Source organism: Triticum aestivum, chromosome 1D (assembly GCF_018294505.1).
Source record: "Triticum aestivum cultivar Chinese Spring chromosome 1D, IWGSC CS RefSeq v2.1, whole genome shotgun sequence".
Taxonomy (NCBI): Eukaryota; Viridiplantae; Streptophyta; class Magnoliopsida; order Poales; family Poaceae; genus Triticum; species Triticum aestivum.
Window position 1 is genome coordinate 462464932 of NC_057796.1, and position 21155 is coordinate 462486086.

General features: G+C 47.7%; 3 protein-coding genes across 6 annotated transcripts; 1 reads left to right on the top strand and 2 right to left on the bottom strand.

The window, feature by feature from the left end:
- Nucleotides 1-380: 380 nt before the first annotated feature.
- LOC123182967 (transcription repressor MYB6) lies at nt 381-1850 on the bottom strand. The gene is made up of 2 exons (XM_044595672.1): nt 1485-1850; nt 381-1386 (listed from the first exon to the last, which is right to left on the bottom strand). The coding sequence occupies exons 1-2, from the start codon at nt 1618-1620 to the stop codon at nt 596-598; spliced, it is 927 nt and encodes a 308-aa protein (XP_044451607.1). The 5' UTR covers nt 1621-1850; the 3' UTR covers nt 381-595.
- Nucleotides 1851-7643: 5793 nt separating this feature from the next.
- LOC123182968 (syntaxin-71) lies at nt 7644-11368 on the top strand. Its single transcript, XM_044595673.1, has 9 exons — nt 7644-7950; nt 8037-8165; nt 9425-9596; nt 10164-10249; nt 10348-10416; nt 10487-10531; nt 10619-10681; nt 10780-10856; nt 11079-11368. The coding sequence occupies exons 1-9, from the start codon at nt 7795-7797 to the stop codon at nt 11092-11094; spliced, it is 813 nt and encodes a 270-aa protein (XP_044451608.1). The 5' UTR covers nt 7644-7794; the 3' UTR covers nt 11095-11368.
- Nucleotides 11369-12872: 1504 nt separating this feature from the next.
- Nucleotides 12873-17146, bottom strand: LOC123182969 (uncharacterized). Of its 4 annotated transcripts, XM_044595676.1 has the most exons (9): nt 17007-17146; nt 16650-16728; nt 16358-16400; nt 15790-15943; nt 14819-14938; nt 14635-14713; nt 13816-13902; nt 13416-13478; nt 12873-13255 (listed from the first exon to the last, which is right to left on the bottom strand). In XM_044595676.1, the coding sequence occupies exons 3-9, from the start codon at nt 16398-16400 to the stop codon at nt 13178-13180; spliced, it is 624 nt and encodes a 207-aa protein (XP_044451611.1). In that variant the 5' UTR covers nt 16650-16728; nt 17007-17146; the 3' UTR covers nt 12873-13177. The 4 variants fall into 4 exon arrangements, with proteins under 4 accessions (XP_044451611.1, XP_044451610.1, XP_044451613.1 ...); XM_044595675.1 differs by having other exon boundaries at nt 15790-16400; XM_044595678.1 differs by lacking the exon at nt 16358-16400 and having other exon boundaries at nt 17007-17136.
- Nucleotides 17147-21155: the final 4009 nt, after the last annotated feature.

The following is a 21155-nucleotide window of genomic DNA, read 5'->3' on the forward strand; positions in this document are numbered from 1 at the left end:
CTCTTGAGAGTGAACCGGTCCAATATTCATGTCACTCTTGCGCATACATTACGTATCACAATGCCGGCGTCACCAGACCGTATGTAGACATATATAGTCTCATCGCTTTCGGTGTAGTATATGCATATTCTTGTCGAGAAGAAGATATGAGGTGATCTGGTCATATCTAAGAAGGCGTAAACTGCACATGTATATTATGTTTGTAGAAGTGCATGTTCTAACCAATGCAACCCAAAGAACGATTTGATGGAATAGACTAGGCAATGCATTTATACGTCAACAATGTTATTGCGTTGTCCGATCGGTCTAAGCAAACAACATCCACTGTTGTTCGACTTGGCGATCGGTCTCATGGTATCATTGTGGTTTTATCATTTCCATAAGTAAAATTTTGCGCGGATATATAATCCACACCTCAGTTAATTATAAGAAAGTACATATATGTAATCCACACCTACATTGGGTACACCTTTCTATCTATTCTAGTATACATAATTCACATGTGATTGATCGATCTCTCATACACAACTCGGGGAGAAAGGTCTCGGTTACGTGCGTGCTGACGAATCCAATGGAGCAAATCATTTCGTGGATCCTATGTGAACGTGTTGCAGAGGCCCTGCGGCGGCTTGGCGTGGACGTGGGCGTGGTCGGCGGCCCACATCTCGGCCATGTTGGGGAAGTAGCACGCCCCGGGGAGCTCCATGGCGGCGGTGGCCTTGTTGTCCTGCAGCAGCTGTCCGCCGAAGCCGCCGAGCAGCAGGTCGCCGTAGGCGCCGAGGTCGGCGAGGAACGCGTCTTCCAGCGCCACGCCACCGACGTCACTTGCTGCAGGCATGGGCGACGCCCAGATGCCGGTGGCGGCGGGGACGTCCAGCGGCATGGGCGCGAGCACGGTCTGGGGCGACGAGTCTACGTGCACGAACCCCTGCATGGGGTGCGGCGGCTGGTACATGCCGGCGGCGGCGAAGCACATGTCGCCGCCTGATGAGCTGGTGTCGACGGAGGAGGAGCCGGACGCCGCCGGCGAGAGCGCCGCGGGCTGCAGGGAGGACGGCACGCATTGGCTCCAGGACCGGGCAGGACCTGACGGCGTGGCGGGCGCGGAGAAGGCTCCGAGGCCGGCGTGGTGGTGGTAGTGAGGGCCACGCATGGGCAAGGGCATGGGCATGGCCTTCTTCTTGAGCTTGGTGTTCCAGTAGTTCTTGACGTCGTTGTCGGTGCGGCCGGGGAGCTTGGAGGCGATGATGGACCAGCGGCTGCCGATGGAGGCGTAGAGGGAGCAGATGACGCGGTCCTCCTGCTCCGTGTAGCCGCCGTGCCGGATGTCCGGCCTCAGGTAGTTGAGCCACCGCAGGCGGCAGCTCTTGCCGCACCGGTTCAGACCTGCAGCGCCACAAGAAGTCGATGAGCGTGGGAACAGCGATCAGCTGCGCGCACCATGCACCGTCGGCGTCCATATATACGAGCGTAGCACTACGTACCTGCTTTGTGCGGCAGGGCGATCCAGTTGCCGCCGATGCCATGGGTCCGGACGTAGCCCCGCAGCTGCTCGTCCTCCTCCGGCGACCACGGCCCCCGCTTCACTCTCGCCTTGTCGCAGCACGGCGCGCGCCCCATCTATCTATCTACTACACACGTCGCAGCACGGCGGCCGGAGAGAGTCGTCGATCGCCGTCCTCCAAGCTAGTTCCGACAGAGTCAATCAGTCAGTCTCGAACTCTCAATCACTCACACCACAGCGGCACAGCTAACTAGCGATGGAACAGGCAGAATGTTTCCCGCATTAACTGGCGGACACTGTCTGCCTGTCTGGCTACCTCTGCCAATGCCAGCACAAGTAGAAACTGCAGCGACCGGGAGCAGATTCTTATAGAGCCGGAGCGGGGCCCGGCGGTACGGTACCGCGTCCTCGTCCTCGTCCTCGTCCTCCTCCTCCTCCTCCTCGTCGCCGTCGCCGTCGCCGTCGTATTGTTCAACGTCTCCAAGGTCGTCGTATGATGGATGGTTTTTCTAGCACCCCGTCGCCATCCCCGGCCCCTCTTGACCAAAAGATCAACCTCGCCGTGGTTTCACACGAACCGATCATCAGCTCACCAGGTCTTCCACCACGCGGTCAATAGTCATTAGTCAATACCTTTACACTTTTTTTACCGCTAATTATTGCCGCTTGCCTTTGGGGCCAAGCACATAGAAGAATGGCACGCACGCACAGCCGCGGGTACGTCTACGTAGGGCATTGCACTCCAAGTCTCCGATGACCCCTTTTCGGGTTTGATTCTTTCGTCGAGTGTGCGTCCAAACGCTAGCGATTCAGCGAAGACGAAGCCGGGCCTAAAGCGGCTCTCAAAGCAAGCTTTGCCAGGACGGAGGCGACGACGATTGATCGGGCAAGGGCAACCATGCCAACCGCCCGCGCACCCGGCCAGCTTTGCGCGCGCGCGCGTTCGTCAACCTCTTGACGTCGACGGCATGCCGCTTTGCCAGCGCGGCGCGCTCGTCGCGTTGCCGGAGGTCGCATCGTTCTTCCGGACGTAGTGCAGAGGAGTCAGGAGAGGAGCATCGTGCACATGCCATGAGCATGGCCATGGGGGTGGTAGTTTGGGTGATGCTTTCTGTTTCGTCCTACGCACGGGTGGGTGGGTGGTAGGGTGGTCCTCCTGCCCAGGGCCAGCTCTTCTTCTCCTCATGCAAGAGTCATGCATGCATGGGTGCATGGTGATGGTGGGAACTGTGGAAGGGTCCGGTAGGTACTCTGACTTCTGGCACCAATGTTTGGGTCCCGAATCCTGATCAGGTCGACTTGGCCAGCCTGGGCCTTAATTTGTTACGGGGCCGAGCGGCGCCACTCCCATGTTCAGCAACCATGTTGACAACAAAGTTCAGAATGTGGTGGTTAGGCATACAAATATGGTTTCTCTTTCTCTGTGCTCTGAACTTGGGTGCTCGTTATTATTTGGAGGTGACACTTGACATGGAGTTTAGTTTTCTTGGCCGGTGGACGGACGACGACAAGTCAAGTTTATTGTAGAGGGGACGACGACGAGTCAAGTTTTTCATACTGGCATATCTCCAAAATACAAAGTGTATATAGAATCAACATTTTGACCTGGAAGGAGAGGAAGTGAAGTTCTTTTTATTGCGAAAAGGCATGGAGTCAAGTTTTTCTTATTTGAAAACAGAGATGAAGTCAAGTGATGGGGCAAGGTTCGTCGCGCTAACAACTCACACGGAGGCACAGAAAACACATGCTAACCAGTGACATCTTCAACCACACTACGAACCTCTCCGACATTAACCACACTGCGAACCTCTCCGACATCAACCGCTAAACACTACTATCCAACCGAAGTAGTGTTTATTTTTCTTTTTTGCCTGTGCACATCTTGGATGTTTTTAGGCATCTTGTTGGTGTAGAGACTGGGTGTAATTGATATCTGCGTGATATTTAATATATTTTTTAATCAAAAAAATCCAGACAGAGTAGTGGCAAAGCCAGCCTCAAGAATCTGTGGGGTAATTGCTAATTTTTAAAAAAATCTTCACGACGCGCAGGGACGGCGGCGGCATGACCAGATCGGCGGCGGCACAGACGGATCTGGGCTGAGGCATGAGCTTGGTCTCCGGATCATGGTCAGCGCGATGGCGAGTGCGACATGTCAGCAGCTGGACGGATATACGGGATTCCAACTTTGTCTGGTCCTTGACAACCCGGGCAACTAAAAGGGGAAACCCTAGATCTCCATGGGATCGAGCGATGGCGGTGCTCTTGCGCCGTAGTCCCTCTTCAGGGCATCGTTTTGGAGTTTGCTACGGTCGAAGGAACTAGCGAGGCCGGCGGCGTACGCCCGGTGGCGCAACTGCCGATGAAAATCACGCTGACTACGGTCATGGTGAACGATGGCGGCGTCTTCGATGTCGTTTCCTTGTCGAGGCATCGTTGTTGCAGTTGGCGTCATCAGGCTCGGGATGCTCCGGGGGAAACCCTAGATCTGGGTCTTCCGGATCGGACGATGATGGCGTTTTTAGTAGCGCTTTCCCTCATGGGGGCATCATTTTGGAGCAAGTGATGGCTGGAGGTGACAAGAGGAGCGGTGCTTCATCACACACATTGATGGTGTCGGATCTCGATGTCATGGCGCTCTGGAGATTAGACGTCTGATGTGCGATGATGGACTCGCGCAGGAGGTCGACGCTGTCTGGCGTCGTGGTGGCGTCGGCGGCAGCTAGACCGGGCAACGTTCATGCAGCAGTACAGCACTGAAGATGGATTGGTGGCAGGTGGCTGCGACGGCCTCATACCCAGCAGATGTCCTGGTTGAGGAGCACGCTGGACTGGTGGGTGCCCATACCCGGCGGGCGTCCTGGTTGGGACCTCAGGTCTTAGATGTTATATTTGGCTGTGAGGTCTGTTTGGTACTAGGCCCAGACTATCAGCATCCCTTCATCAATTGGATAGGAGTAGCGACACTTTTGTTGCCTAGACGGTGACTTCAATCTTACTGTTGTATGACTTTATAAGGTCTTGTGTGAATAATTAATAAAATGGCTGCATGCCTCATTCAGATGCAGAGGCCAGGAGTCCTCCTCCATTTCTAAAAGAAAAGTAAACGTACATTGTTTTTAGGCTATTTTCCTCAAAAATTGTGAGGTTAGCTAACCCTACAGCTAACACATAGACTCGCCACTAAGCCGAAGAACTTCAAGCAAATTTCTCCGCGGAGAATCGCTTCACCAAAATGTTGTCAAGGTCGATGACAATCAAGATGCAAACCCCTCATGGCTTTGCTCCTTTATTGGATCACCCATAGCAAAACTGGGTTCACGAAAGCACGTTGATCTCGGGAAACTTTATCTTTACCTCTGAACTTGTGTTGTGCTACCATAAGCAAGATGTTCAGAACGTGGTGGTTAGGCATCTAAATATATGGTCTGGTTTTTCTGTTCTCTGAACATGGATGCTCATTGTTTTCTTGGAGATGACACTTGACATGGAATCTAGTTATCTTGGCCGGTGGACGACATAAAGTCACGTTTATTTTAGAGGGGACAACGACAAGTCAAGTTTTTCATAGTGAGAAATCTCCAAAACACAAGTGTATATAGAGTCAATATTTTGACATGGAAGGATGCCAAGTGAAGTTCTTTTTATCGGGAAGGCATGAAGTCAAGTTTTTCTTATTTGAAAACAGATAGGAAGTCAAGTGACGGGCGAAGGTTCGTCACACTAACAACCCACACGGAGGCAAAGTCAGCAAAGCAACGAAGGAGCATGCTGCAAATGCCAAAAAAAAAACAATGCTCACTGGGGACCTCTCCAGCATTAACCGTTTCTTCATTGCTTTGGCGAAGATCTTCATATATACCCATTTCCCTGCGGAACAACGTCACCAAACTGATTCAAGTCAATGACGACCATAATGCAATCCCTCGCTCCTCGCTTTGGATTACCTACAACAAACTGGGTTCTCGTAAGCGCGTTCAATCTCAAAAGAATTTTTCTTCACCTATGAGCTTGTGTTGTGCGGCCATCAACAAGGTGCTCAAATTGGATTTCCAAAAGGCTTTTGACTCTGTATCCAGTGCGGCCCTTGGTCCCGAGCTCGACACCAAGGTCTCCCAACCACGTTGGCTTGGGTGGGTTGCCGACCTTAAACTTTGCCCTCGTCTTAGAGTGGGCACCCGCTTCCCATACCTCTTCATCCTTAACGTTGAATCCTCCAATGCCTCATCCCTTGTGGTTGGCGCGTCCGGTGGTCTCAAGCACCCGCTCGACCTGCACATGTTGTGCTCCGTCCTCCAATACACCACCAACACGTTGATCATCCTTCATGCGGGCATTGCCCATGTTGCCAAGTTCAAGGCACTCAAACATTCTTTTGCCGCAAAAATGTGCCCATGTTGTTGGCAACTGAATTCAACTGTCATATCGCAACACATCCTTTGTTTTTCTGTTACGTGAGTGAGTGGGCACCCCTTCATGCCCGCTTGCTCCCTCCCGTGTCGTGCCCAACAATCAAAACTCTTAACTCAAAACATGCTCCTTACTCTTTGGAGATGACACATGAAATGAAATATAGTTTTCTTGGTAGGTGGATGACATGACGTTGAATTTACTCCAAGGAAATAACAGAAGGTCTATTTTTTTATAGTGATAACACTCTGGGTCAGTTTGGATTGCGTCCTCGACTACGCTAACCTAGCTTGGGTGGCTGCCTGGAGCATGCCTGGGGTCTGTTTGGTGGATGCCTGATTTTCTCCATGGTTCAGGCATGTGACACCACGCCTGGTTTTCTCCCTGGTTCAGGCACAAGGCACTAGCGCCATGCAACCCGAAATGGACGCCTGGGCACCAGGCAGCTCCTTACTCTTGTCTAATCTTGTCCTTGTCTATTTTAATCACATGGTTCGCAACTTTTTTTTCATTGGAATGTGTGTCATTGCAATTCAAAACGAAGTACTAGCTCCCAGGCCAGGAAACAAAGCAAACACCACAACCACAACATGCCTGGCCAGGCAGAAACCATTCTATTTTCAGGCTACACCCAGGCACTATTTTTTGCCTGGCATGGAGCCGAGGACACCATCCAAACCGACCCTCCGACTCTCTTCTGACAGTGAGAACACTCAGACTTTTTGTGTTGTGCTACCATAAGCAAGGTGCTCAAATTGGATTTCCGAAAGGCTTGGAGTATGTGTCCCGGGTGGCCCTTGGTCATGAGCACGACACCAAGGGCTCCCCACCGCATTGGCCCGGGTGGTTTGTCGACCTAAGACTTGTCCCACTCCGTCGTCCTCCTCAATGGCGTCCCTCGAAGATGGATCGGTTGTGGGCTAAGGCAGGGGAACCTACGCTCCCTTATCTCCTCACCTTTGACGTTGAAGTCCTCCAACGCCCCATCCTCGCAATTGGTGAGTTGCCTCGATCATCTGCTGAGCCCACACTTGTCGTGCTCCGTCATCCAATACCCGTCGACATGTTGATAATCCTTCATGCTAACATTGCGTAATTCGCCAAGTTAAAGGCCCGCCTAGACTCTTTTTCCCTGAGCACTCGCCTCACACTGAACTTTGACAACTACGCATTCGAGCTGCCATATCGCAACACAACCTTTGTTTTTCTATTACGCGAGTGAGTGGGTGCCCCTTCATGCCTGCTGCTTCCTCCCATGTTCAACAATTAGAATTCATAACTCAAAACATGGTCCTTACTCTTTGGAGATGACACATGAAATGGAATATAGTTTTCTTGGTAGGTAGATGACATGACGTTAAATTTACTCTAAGGAAATAACCCCCGCAAAAAAAAGAAGGAGGAAATAACAGAAGTTCCAGTTTTTTATGTAGAGAGAAGACTCTGACTTTCATTTGACAGTGAGAACACTCTGACTTAGAAGGACACGAAGTAAATAAAGTTTTTAAAATCGGGGAAAGACATGAAGTCAAGCCATGGCGGCTAACGTTCGTCACAGTGACAAACAAAAAATTCAAAAAAAAATTAGCAACTAAAAAAAAACCGACCTATGCTACCCACTCGGCCCAAACGGGCCGTGCCCAACCCAAACTGAGCCAGCCTAGCCTAGGCCCGCCCGGCATAGCCGCCAGCCCGCCACGGCCAGGCTGTGCGACCCACCCAGTCTCTGACCGACCACGGAAGGCTCCGTCTCCTCCCTTTCCCCGTCCAGTTCTGACCTCCTCCCCCTTCTGTCTTCCTCACCACCGGCCGGCAGCTACCTAGCGGTTGCTTCCTCAACCCTCGATCACGTCGGAGCGGGCGGAGATCGGGCCGCGGCGATGACGGTGATCGACATCCTGACGCGGGTGGACGCCATCTGCCAGAAGTACGACAAGTACGACGCCGAGAAGCTCAACGGCGCCAACGTCGCCGGCGAGGACCCCTTCGCCCGCCTCTACGGCTCCGTCGACGCGGAGATCTCGCAGTGCGTCGAGGTACCCCGCGGCCCCCGCTCTCCCTCCGCCGGGCGCGCGCTGCCCCTCGCGGCGATCTGAATCTGATCCTGTTGCTGTTGCTGCAGAAAGCGGAGGCGGCGAGGCAGGAGAAGAACCGGGCCACGGTCGTCGCGCTCAACGCCGAGATCCGCCGCGCCAAGGCCAAGCTCCTCGAGGAGGACCTGCCCAAGCTGCAGCGCCTCGCGCTCAAGAAGGTTCGTCCGATCATCTCTGCGCTGACCCGCTAGATCTGCTTCTTCAGTGGCCGCTAGGACTCGCTATCCATGTTGTTTACTAGCAGCAACAGAGGCCAGCTTACCTCCAAGGAGGACACTGCCTAAATTTAGGATGCGCGCTTGTTAAATGTCAACGGGAGAACAAATTGAACTAATCTCTGTGTACGTGAGGTGATTTGCTGGGTCACTTGGTGGAGTTTAGGATCCGTGAGACTGGTATTTTTTCTGCAGAGTTTGCTGGGAAAGTATGTTTGTGATTTCGTAGGATTTTGTAGGACGATGCTTATGTGCTGATTATACAGCTCGAATTCTAACACAAGCATATGTAGGAGAAATTGAGCGTCTTATATGTTGCAATGTACTTCCATTTGGTTGTTGGCATAGATGGTGTATAGGATTATTTACATCAATGCCCACTTCTTTTGCATAAAACCAGTATAAACCATATGGAGTCTCACCGTTATCTTCTGCTGCTTGCCTTTTCTTTCAAATGCATAGCTGTTTATTTGAACTTGACAAACGTGCTATCATGGATTATGAGTCCAAGGACTAGTTAAGACTAGTCTATGAGTCGCAACTCCAGGGCCGGCTACACTTCAGTGTCGACTAGTCTATGAATCACAACTCCAGGGCCGGCTACACTTCAGTGTCGACTAGTCTATGAGTCACAGCTTCAGCGTCGACTAGTGTCGATTATTCACGATTAGTCTATGAGTCTCAACCTCGGAACGACTCGTAAACCTTTCGTGCTATTGTTGATATCAAGCAATTCAATCTTTTGCTGCTTTTGTGTTGGAGCTTGATTACTCCTTACCTTGTCCCATCCTTTTCTTTTCAACTTAGCATTTAAGTACCATTGAGTATTTACTTGATATGCATATTAGCCGCATACTGAGTTTGGTAGTGCTTTCCTTGGTCATGCATATCTCTGCGCTAGTATATGAGAGGATATGCATGAGCAGTTGAGCACTGAGCAAACTACGTGGTCGTGGTTTTACTTTTACACTTGTTTTTTCTACTTTCAATTTCTTCTAGCACCTGCCTCCATATTATTCAATTTTTTGTTCTGTATAGTTTGGATAGCATGTACTTTGCCCATTTGATTTAATTATTTTTTGTTAAACAATCCATTTAGAATTTGGCAATATTAGTTCCGATGTTGTTCTGCATTGAGACGCAAAGTTTTTGTGTTTTCCTTAGAGAAAAAATCTGACTATTTTCTGCATTTGTTGTAACAGGTCAAAGGGCTCACAAAGGAGGAACTTGCGACCCGTAGTGATCTGGTTGCCGCCTTACTTGATAGAATTCAATCAATACCGGATGGTAGTTCTAGTGCGACAAAGAAAAATGGAGGTTGGGGAGCCTCAGGATCCCGTCCTGGTGGAGGCGTCAAGTTCGACTCTACTTCTGGTTAGTGATCATTATTTATGGTATCACCTAAGTCATCGTTATGCTTATGCATTGGCTTCGGAATGATCTGGCCAAGTTCCCTTTTCCCCTTGTGCATTGCATGTTCAGATCTACACTAAGCAGCTTCATTTTGTGTGCATTAGCTTAATTCATAATTTATCATGCTGGTGTAAAAAATAGTTCTCCTTTTTGAGGGATTCTAAAATTAATCTTGTTGTTTCATATAAATGTTCATCTAGTTGCTGTGAGCGTATCCTCATCTTAAGGTTAACATTGTTCTGTGCCAAATTAGGCCAATTTCAATTTCCATGTGCACATGTTCCTTCATTGTTTTAGCACACAACTCTGCTTTCTGTATTAGCATTAGATGGACAAAATATGTTGGCATTATAAATTTGAATTGAACATGCATTCCGCCATGCATAAAGTTGGTTGAGCAATGTACATTGTGTCTGTTTCCTCATCATCTCTGGCATGGCCTGTTAGATGCCCTTCTTAAATTTACTCTTATCCTCTTGAGGGTCACGAGCTGAACCTTTTAGTTTTCTCTTACCACGACACACACAGATGGAAACTTTGATGATGAGTACTTTAAGGGGACTGAAGAATCAAATAAATTTCGTCAGGAATATGAGATGCGTAGAATGAAGCAGGTCAAGTTTTGATTCACCAATCTAATGTTTTTCTTCTTTTCGTTTTGTGCCTCCACTGGATACTAACCAGACCTGCTATTGGCAATGATATTCTGCAGGATGAAGGTTTGGATGTTATCGGTGAAGGGCTGGCAACTCTGAAGAACATGGCGTCGGATATGAATGAGGTTGCGTCCGGTGCTTCTTTTCTAGTTATACGCTGATTATGTGTACCATACTAATTGTTGTGATCATCAGGAATTGGATAGGCAAGTTCCCTTGATGGATGAAATGGATGACAAGGTCAGTTTGCTGGCCACCGTCATTTTTGATATTTCTTCTGACAGGCGTCTCGGCAATGCTTAATGTCTGATAAGATGATACATGCAGGTGGATAGAGCCAATGCAGATCTGAAGAATACCAACGTGAGGCTAAAGCAGACCATTCTTCAGGTAAAAGTTCGCTCTTCTCTCTGTACTTTCCTTGACTGATGCTTTGGTAGATTTGTGAGCTCATGCATGCATGTTTCTCCTCTTTGGATTGTTGTCAGATGAGATCCAGTCGCAACTTCTGCGTCGACATTATCCTGCTCTGTATCATACTTGGTATCGCTGCCTACCTTTACAAGTAAGTAATTTCCTTTGCCAAAGCAACCACTCCAGTGGACGTTCTCCTTCACTTCCCATTAAGTAGCCTGAATTTGGACCAGCCGCTGAATGAAAGATATAGTATTACCTCGTATTTCTTTACTCGCTTGCTTGATGGTTACCACATCCATCTTGTTTAAATCACGCCGCCATGTTAGACGTCTCTAATGACTTTGCTCCATGTGATTTTCTTGTGTTACAGTGTGCTCAAGAAGTGAGTGAGGTGCAACGGCGTGCTCATGTCGCGGTCGGTAGTGGTCTTGCATTGGATTCTCTACTTGTCATGTCCTGCTGTGATGGGTTTCAAACGTGTGCCACGAGTAATTCCTTTCATATCATCTGTGTAATATCATGGTGTTGCTAGATTATTATTATGCTTGTTGATGAAGCAGTGATGATTATATGTGTGTTGACCTGATGGATGTCTGATTGTATGTATATTCGGGAGTAAATTGCTTAGTAAGAGTACAAACATCATTCTTTTGTTCTAAACCTGGCTTTCCCTGGGGCCTTTCTTTGAGTGGCATAAAGAACTCACAGGTCACAGTTAGCCCGTGTGTGTCGTGTTGGCTCGACCGGCATGGATACAAATCCAAAGGCTAAACATGCATGCGTTTCTTCCAACATAAAAGTGTTACTACATACGTGTGATTGTTGCGTTATACTTTGACTAGAACAATGCCCGTGTGTTCTATGGGCAGAAGGCAAGAAATTCCATGATCACGTTACACGAGCGCTGAATTTCCTCTCATATCCCACATTTTCATTGACGCTGTGATTCCCTAGCAGACTAAAGTTTTAATGATCAATTTTTTTTACGACCAATTCATCCAACACGGGCAGTTTTCCTTGAAAGTGGAGTTGTCGAAGATGATTTAATCCTAAGATTAGAGCTTAATTGCATTGGACAACAAGGGTTTTAGGATTTTATGCCTAGTGGGAGCTGCCATTGCCAGAGTTGATGTGAGGTCTCACGCCTCCTTGATGTAGGCATGATGTGGCGTCAATGTAGATGCTCGGTGCAGATACCCGCGTCCTTCAGAACACGGCCAATGTGGAAAATATTATATTCTCCGACGTATGGTATATGATTTTAGGGCGAGTAACATATGGGGCAGCTTGTTGTGCGACCCACATGTCACAAACCACAAATTCAGGTGATCAAGTCAGAGGATCTCAACCTCACCGGCACTGCCCTGCGAAGTCACGGGCAACGAGGCAGGAGATGATCTTTCGATTCCCTATTTCTACAAGATTGAGCCAAATTTTTGTTAAATAGAAAATGTGAATTATTTCTTAAATAAAAGTGAATTGTTTGGGGATCAAAATTATTAATAAACCGTCCAATGGTATTTCGAGTCCCATTTCTACAGGATTAAGCAAAATTTCCTAAATGCACTTCCTCATCTATCCATATCCATTGCGGATAGGAGGATTCACCCCATCTTACACGTCTCGCGGCTCAAACCGCTCGCCCCTAATTACTTGCCGGTGTTCTCCGAGCTGCCCAAGATTACATCCAAGTGATAAGAGTGACAAATAACCAATATACCTGTTTATTATAAAATTTGTTAAAGCTGGTGGAACACATATTTCTAGGTCATTTAGAACAGAAATTGCTCTGCTCCTTGTTAATGGATATATATTATGCTAACATGGAGCTACTTAACCTTTACCGCGAACTCTTCCTTAGGTTTCCATTCTGCAAGAGGAGTTAGAAGCTAAAGATGTGGAGCTGGCAAGGTTAAAGGAGATGCTTTCCCAGAAAGAGGAGGCAACTGAAGACGATGTGGTCGTTGAAGAAACAGAAAGAGGGTGCTGCTACACACACGACAGATTATGGACAATTGCCGCACGATGCAGCACATCAAACCGTCCATGCGTTTGAGTGTCAACTAAGAAGCACATAGTTTGCTACTCTTGATCTAGATACATCCGTTTGAGTGTCAACTAAGTCCGTCCGTTTGAGTAAGGAGAATTTCTGCGCATGAGATGGTGAGCCGCAGAATTTTATTAATAGCGAGTCTGAAAATGCAGTTCAGAGATTCGACAAAGAACAACATGCAACATCCAGAAATTCTACTACAATCTTGATTGAGAATACTGGAAACCTAGCTAACAGCTTTGCCATTTTTCCAACCATTTGCCAAGGCAGAGCCAGCCCAGTATGCAGGGGGTGCTGATTCTTAAGAATGCAGTATCACTGTTTGTTAGTACAGGCTGAAAGTAAATTCAAATACTAGGCCTCATCATGCCAGTTGGACTGGCTGACTCTGCAGGGCTTCACCATGACAAACCTAGTTAGTTTGCTTCGGAATACTTGAACCCATACTTCTTAAAATACTCTCGAAATCCATACACGCTCTGGTCATAGTTGAACTGCATGCACACAAGGAAATAGCATCACATCAGCTCAACCTGGAAACTATATATGAACCCAACCTCTATACAGCATTAGACTTGACAAGCAAGTGACTAATGCATGAATTGCTCATGCATGAGTATTTTGAAAGGACGCTTCAGGCAGGGCATTGCTTACAGGCAGGACTTTTGCGGAGTATTTCGTGATGCTCGGATCCACAATCTTACCTGGGTTAGCAGCCTGAAAAAATGCAGAGCATGCTGTTACCAGGATAAAATTGACAATATATAAAGCACATTCAGAAACTGTTCTCGAAATTTCCCTCAAAGTAGGACATATGACTTCCAAAATGCTAAAGGTTAACATGCAGAAAGAAGTTGGACCCTTTAACGATTCTCCAGCCACTAGCACACATAAGGATTAAGAAACTTATAATTCTTTAGCCACAAAAAGATTAAGAAAAGAAATATAAGATCAAGAATCAAGATTGTTGACAAAAATGTAAGTGGCACATAATTCAAAGTAAAGAAGTGGCAACATGCGTTAACCGATGTAAGGTAAAGTAAACAATCATAACCTGTTCTGGGTTGTAAAATACTTCAAGAAATGGATACTCGGTCTTTTGCCTCGTGAGGCAAAACCCAGGATACTTTGGGCATTCCACCTGACAACATAGAACAAAATAATAATTCCTATCAGTTCGAGACTAAAGGCAAACAGGATGGCAGCAGTTGCAATTTGTATAGATGGGAAGCAAGAAGCCACAAATTTGAAGCATAGTGTCTCATGATATTACCCAAGTTAAAAGCATCCAAATGAGAAGGAAATCAAAAGTGAAAGTCTGATTTGACAGGCAGCCAATTAAACTCTCCTGTGACTAATTGATCGTATCTTTGTACATCATAATATCTACAATTGACAAAATAATAAAAGTACAACTATTTTTTAGAAAAGACAAGTACAACTATTCACACATCTAAGCTTCCCATAGAGCTGCTTCTCTTGCAGGTGAAAGAAAAGGCTAGAAAAGATCATCAAAGATGCATTCGCAAAACAAAGAGCTTCCACACTTGTGTCTGAAGCTCAACAGAAGACTGAAATTGGTGAACTTTATAATGCATGCTGAATTAGATTAATCTTGCGATGATCGCCAAAGGTAGTATTATATTAGGTGTCTACAGATTAAATCAGATAGGACTAACTTCAAGGTTTTGAATTTTAACATGCAGTTAAGACAGCAAACCAACCTTTACAATGTTCCATAATAGCGAGCCATGATAATTTGAACAGAAAAAGCAGAGTGCATTGAAGTTTTCAAAATAACTCATCATCTTATAAGTGACCCGAAAATACTTATGGCATATTTTTTGCCGGCGTAATAAGAGTAGTGGCTTACCCGAACAAACTTTATATGAGGATAAAATGTAGCAGCAGCTTCCTCCAGTACTTTGTCAAGATGCTGTGTATAAGTGCACCTACAAAAGCAATTTCATTACTGTTGTAAGCATGCGCAAAGCTATTGACATAGGACAACTTAACTATTCTTGTGTTTCTGAACAAAAAACATGAGACTAACATACTTAATGGTAAAGGCCACAACTACAGGCCGTCCTTCATGTAATAGCTGCACAAACTGACGCTCTGATGTGAACGGTATGATTCTTGATGGCCCTAGATCCTTGGGATATCCAGTGTAGTACCTTCAACAACAAGATGATTCAAACATAATAAAATAGTGATACAGCCAAATAACGAGAAATGAGTTAAATTCTACTATTTGTAAAGCTGGGAGAGCGAACAATGCCTGCCAGACAGTGTGCAAACAATGACTTCCGGAGTTAGTGCAAGCAACAAGCTACAGGGTTTATAACCGTCTTTAGAGCAATGATATTCATAAACAAAAACTGCTTGCACGCACTGGTGAATAAAGTCTCAAGGGAAGGTTTAGTTCGTTCATGCTGAAGACAAAAACAGAATTAGATAGATATACAAAGGATGTAGTGAGTTTGTTGCACACATCGCACTACATACCCTACATATCCGAAGATATTCTATCCACATATGTTACATCTTTTCTATATCTCAGTAACAGGATTAATCCAAAGCTGTCTTGTCAATAATAAATTAATTATACACTAAGAGAATGCCTACAAGTGACTATAGAATTCATCTTGCCTAATTGAAATAGTCACGAACCACCATCTAAGATTAAGATGACATGTTCAACTTCTTCAACAATCTAAATAGTGTAAATGCATGAGCACTAACATTTTACTATTAGTTTTGCACTCTTCAGCATACCATCTATCACCAGTTGTACTGGAATACTTGGCATGCTAAAGAGACTATGTATCATTTCCAAAATGGGATTAATGAGATGAATGACGCCACTTTCGCTGTACTCGTTCTATGCAAGCATGCTATTTTCCAAAATAAAAAGGGTCAAATCACCTGAAGTGGAATCTATATGTTCTGCTGAAAAACGTACAGGCCAAGATGTACGGAAATAGAACTAAAAGGTAGGATTGAGGGATGTGGAGGTTTTCCTCACTTGGATGTCGACCGAAGCTGGGAAACCATCCTATCAAAAAATGACGCGCCGGCCATCTCCGAGGCACACACAGCGCGAGTGGGCGAGGCGTGGCTGGGAACACTAGGGGTCTCAGCAGTGGCGGAGCTACAAACAAATTGCTGGGCGGGCCAAGCTAAAGAACAAAAAAAAAAGATCAAATTCTGGATCATTGGCATTAATCAGTATACCTTCTCTCTCTTCTTATTTTTACAAGATGAAGTGAGCAGATACAATCATACAAACAAAAGAAGCTATACCAGAATTTACTATATGATAATCTGCCAGGCACTACAATTTTGACTGTCCTTGCACATAGCTACCTATACTACATTTTTTAAACTGTAAACAACAATTCAGTAAATTGTTTATGCTAGCATATTTGGTAATGAGATGAATAGACGGTGACCTAAGTGAAATCGAGGGGAAGGAAATTGGGATGATTCAAAGAAATTATATGTGCAGCTTGCAGTGATTCAGAGTAATTAGAGAGATTGAGGTTTGAGAGACGAGAGGATCAGATTCAAGGAGGAGCTCATTTGGGTGTTGCCTGGGTTGCCGGTGCTAGCTGCGTGTATCTTCTTCTTGACCATCTACAATTGATGCATGCTATCAAAATTATTACACATCACCACATATTGCAAGGATGTACTGGACAAGAGCAATTGAACAAAAAGATGTACTCCCTCCGTCCCAAAATTCTTGTCTTAGATTTGTCTAGACACGGATGTATCTAGTTACGTTTTAGTGTTAGATACATCCGTATCTAGACAACAGCAATTTGAGCAAAAAAAAATGTACTGGACAGCAGCATACAAGGGGAGAGGAAGAGGGATTTGTACCTTGAAGAGAGATGGGTGTGCTTGGCTCTGCCGCCGCGCCGGAGTAGCACCTAGACCCCTGCCTTCTTCCCCTTGTATCCTGCAGATCAAGAGAGGATGCGATGAATAAGCCGTCCACGCAGATCCATGGAAGAGAGGGCTGGTGGCGCAGGAGAGGCAGCAAGAAAGGGAGGGAGGAAGAGGGCCGGCGGCGCAGCAAGAAAGGGAGGGAGGAAGAGGGCCGATGTGGAGCGAGGGAGAGGGCCGGCTGTGCAGGAGATGGAGCGAGGGAGGTGCCCGCGGCGCGCACGAGCTGAAGCTAGGGAAAGGGCCGGCGGCGCAGCAGAGAGGGAGGGAGGAAGAGGGCCGGCGGCGCACCTGAGTGGGAGGAAGGAGGAGATCCAGCGGCGCAGGAGAGGAGCAGCGATACGGGCGTGGGACCCGAAATCACTAAACTAATTTAGGAGTATTCGTTTCAAAGATCACGACAAATGACGCTGTTAGGGAATGGCCCTCCGGGTAGGCGCACTGAGACTTAACGATTTTTAGGTCTACGGGGCGGCAACCACCTCTCGGGCCGACACGCCCTCCAGCCGGCCTTCCGGCTCCAGAGCGGCTGGAAAACGGCGGGGAGGCTCGACCCGGCCGGACGCAACCGGCAAGCATTGGGCCGGCTCCGGCTCCCCTCGGCCAGACAACCAGACCCCCCCTCGCGGCGGGGCGTGTGCAGCTACAGGATGCCGCCACTGACCGAGGTAAGCATGACTACAGTGCATCCTGAAACCACGGCCCAGGGTCGACGGCGATGACCCAACGCGGCACTGTAGCTGCACAGCGCTCGCCGCACCCTGACGTGGGCATCGGCATGCCACAGTGGCGGGCAGCCCGCAGGGCCTGCACCCGGCGGGCCCTGCTGTCCGGCTCAAGATGATGACACCAGGGCCCCATGCCCGTATGCTTTTACCATTGTAACCCTGGGGGGCAGGCTATAAAACCCCTGGGAGCCCCCCAGGCAGGGGAGTCGACACTATGTATCCTCTCCCTACCACCTTCACACACGAAAACCAGGAGAGGGAGAGAGCTAGCTCTCCTCCCTCCTTCCTCAAGACAGCTCCAGGAGCACCTCTATAACCTCCTTGTTGATCCACCGCGCTCGTGCCCGACGAGTACCCTAGTCGGGTGCTCACCATCTCCAACCCGCCGTTGTCCGGCGATGGCAGCATTCCCAGCGACGTTGACGACCTCTCACTACAAAAAAAAAGACACACCCGTGACATTTTGGGCCGATCGAAATTTTTTTCTGTCATACTTATGACACTTCTATGACGATAATTGTGACAAAACACGGTATCATCATAGATGTGGTGGGGTCCTACTTCTATGACAAAAAATCATGACAGAAAATGGGCTTTTCGTCCTGGGCGGGCCGGAGACGCGGCTGCATGACATTCTTTGGGCCGTCCATGACGGAAAAAACCGTGGTAGAAGCAAGGGCGAGGAAAATATCGGGGTGTTCCCGGTTAGGGTGGGTGGTCGGGACCGAGCGATGCGCGTTTCTCTCGTACACGCACACACCTGGGTGCGAGGCGTTGGGCTCTAACTGAACCCGAGCGATTGCACTGCAGGCTACGCGTTACTGAACCCGAGCGATCGATCGATGGCTGTTAACTGAACCCGATCGAGCGATTCCTTCGCTACTGCTACTAACTGAAGCCGATCGATGGTGCCTCTGGATGAACAGTGAGCGTTGCTGGGGGGGTTTAGATGAACAGTTCCCAGTGGGGGTGGATGAACAGGACCCCGTGGCGTTGCCTCTGGATGAACAGGACCCCGATCGTTCGAGCCGGTTGGGGCTGGATGAACAGGACCCCGTGGAGGGCAGGATGAACAGGACCACCCCGTGGAGGGCAGGATGAACAGTAGCCCGTGGAGGGGTGGTTGAACAGGAGCCCGTGGAGAGGGCTGGTTGAACAGTAGCCGGTGGAGTAGTGCGCGGTGGAGGCTGGATGAACAGGAGCCCGTGGATGAACAGTCGCAGGTGGAGGCTGGAGGAGGTCGACGGTGGATGAACAGTAGCCCGTGGAGGCTGGAGGGGGTCGACGGTGGAGATGAACAGTATCCCGTGGAGTCCCGTTTTGCGGTACGCCACACCCCTCCTGATGGACAGGACCCCCGTTTCGACCGCAGTGCTCCAACACAAGTCCGTTTCCTCCGTTTTGCGGTACGCCACACCCCTCCCGATCAACAGGACCCCCGTTTCGACCGTAGGAGGTCCGTTTCCTTCGTTTTGCGGTACGCCAGACCCCTCCCGACGAACGGGATCCCGTTTCAAACGTGGCCGGTCAAACACAAGGCCGTTTCCTCCGTTTTGCGGTACGCCAGGCCTCGTTTCGATCGGCTGTTCCGTCCAAGCCCTTCCGATGAACACGACGACGCATTCCGTTCCGACCCAGCCGGTTGGCTCCCCATGAACACGACGACGACACTGTTTCTCTGTTCCGACCCAGCCATGTACACGAGCCCTGGCCGTACGTATGCGCGAGTAGGCGTTTGAGACCCTGCCTGTATGTACGTACGTGGCCGTATTTTCTTTCTTGCACCCTGGCCGCTGTACGTACGTGTACATGCTACGTGCGCGCCTCTACAACGACCAGTATGTACGTACACGTTCGCGACCAAAATGACAACGCTACGTACGCTTCGACCAGGTGGGTCACGACTGTCAATCATAAGTGCATATGATCCAAGAAGAGAAAGTATGTTAGCTTATGCCTCTCCCTCATATAAATTTGCAATAATGATTACCGGTCTAGTTATCGATTGCCTAGGGACAAATAACTTTCTTTTGACAAAAAGCTCTCTACTAAAACTAACTTAGTTGTGTCTTTATCTAAACAGCCCCTAGCTTTTATTTACATGCTCTTTATTATCTTACATACCTTTCCTATCACACCTACAAAGTACTTCTAGTTTCATACTTGTTCTAGGTAAAGCGAACGTCAAGTGTGCGTAGAGTTGTATCGGTGGTCGATAGAACTTGAGGGAATATTTATTCTACCTTTAGCTCCTCGTTGGGTTCGACGCTTTTATTTATCGAGAAAGGCTACAACTTATCCCCTATACTTGTGGGTTATCAAGACTTTTTCTGGCGCCGTTGTCGGGTAGCAATAGCGTGGGGTGAATATTCTCATGTGTGCTTGTTTGCTTTATCACTAAGTAGTTTTTATTTTCTGTTCTAAGTTGTTTTTCTATCTTTAGTTATGGGTAGGAAACGCAAAATACCAAATTAGCTGTACTTGCTAAACCAATGGTTGGAGAACCACCCCAAATATATCATACTACTGAAGTTTTCTACTTGGACCATCTTCGATCCATTTGTGCTCGGGCTGAAAACCCAACTAGCTTAGTTGAGGGAAAATCATTAAATGATCATGCTTATTTTGTACGACACCGTTTATCTCAAAAAGGGAAAGTTCATATTCTTCAGTCATTGATAAACAGCTTGTTGGACAGTACTCAACACAATTGCCACAAAATATACAAACTCCGAAATCAATACTATAATTAAGCAATTGTTTTCTTTTAATATCCTTTTCAAATCTCCAATCCACAACGGGTAAATCTATCGGACATACGCGAACACATACTTCACAAGCAATACATTTATCAAATTCAAAGTGGATTCGTCCTCGGAAACGCTCTGGTGTAATTGATTTTTCATGGGTCAGCACCTTCGAAAGAAAGGGAGGGAGGACTTCATTCAGTGACTCCGCGATCGTGAATAGAAGGACTTAAAAGAGAGAATAAAGCAAGCCCAAGCATTTTCCATTCCTAATTTAAGTATATATATACCTTTCCGGGCAGCAGAGCAGAGGGAGAGGAGCCCTCGTCCATACGATGGCCAGGAATAGAGGGGGAGCTAATTAGATTGTTATGTTTCCTACCATACCAATTAGCATGTCTCAAGGGATTGAGACACGCACTAACAGGCCTCATGCGTAAAGGGAGCCCACCCATAAGGGTGCCCCCTTTACATCAGAGGAAGACATACAAATCTTACCCCCTACGAGTCCGGTCTCCGGGGGCGCAAATACCAGGTACCGATTTCCAGAGGTACCGATCCGCAAGGTACCCATTCCAAAGGTACCGATCCTTTGAAATCATGCTTTGCTATTTAAGGGAATTCCTCCTAACGTCGAAATCTCTATTTATTTTAGATCGGTCTTCCTCGTTTGTTCCCTCGATCGGTCACTCCTCGTCGACCTTGTTCTGAATGGTATTGCTAGATTTTGAAAAACCTTGAATAAGACCAACATTATGAACTACTATTCGCTGAAGTACTTTGCTTTCAAGTAGACGGACTTGATTTGATCCCGTGAGGGATCAAAGGGAAAAGGCTATTTAACTCCAAAAAGGAGGCCTATTTGGCCGATTTAGGAGACCAGACGTATGATCCTTCACAATTAGGCTCAAAGTCTTTGTTGGACACGTTTTTTAATAGCAAACAAGGGCTCTGCCTAATGCATT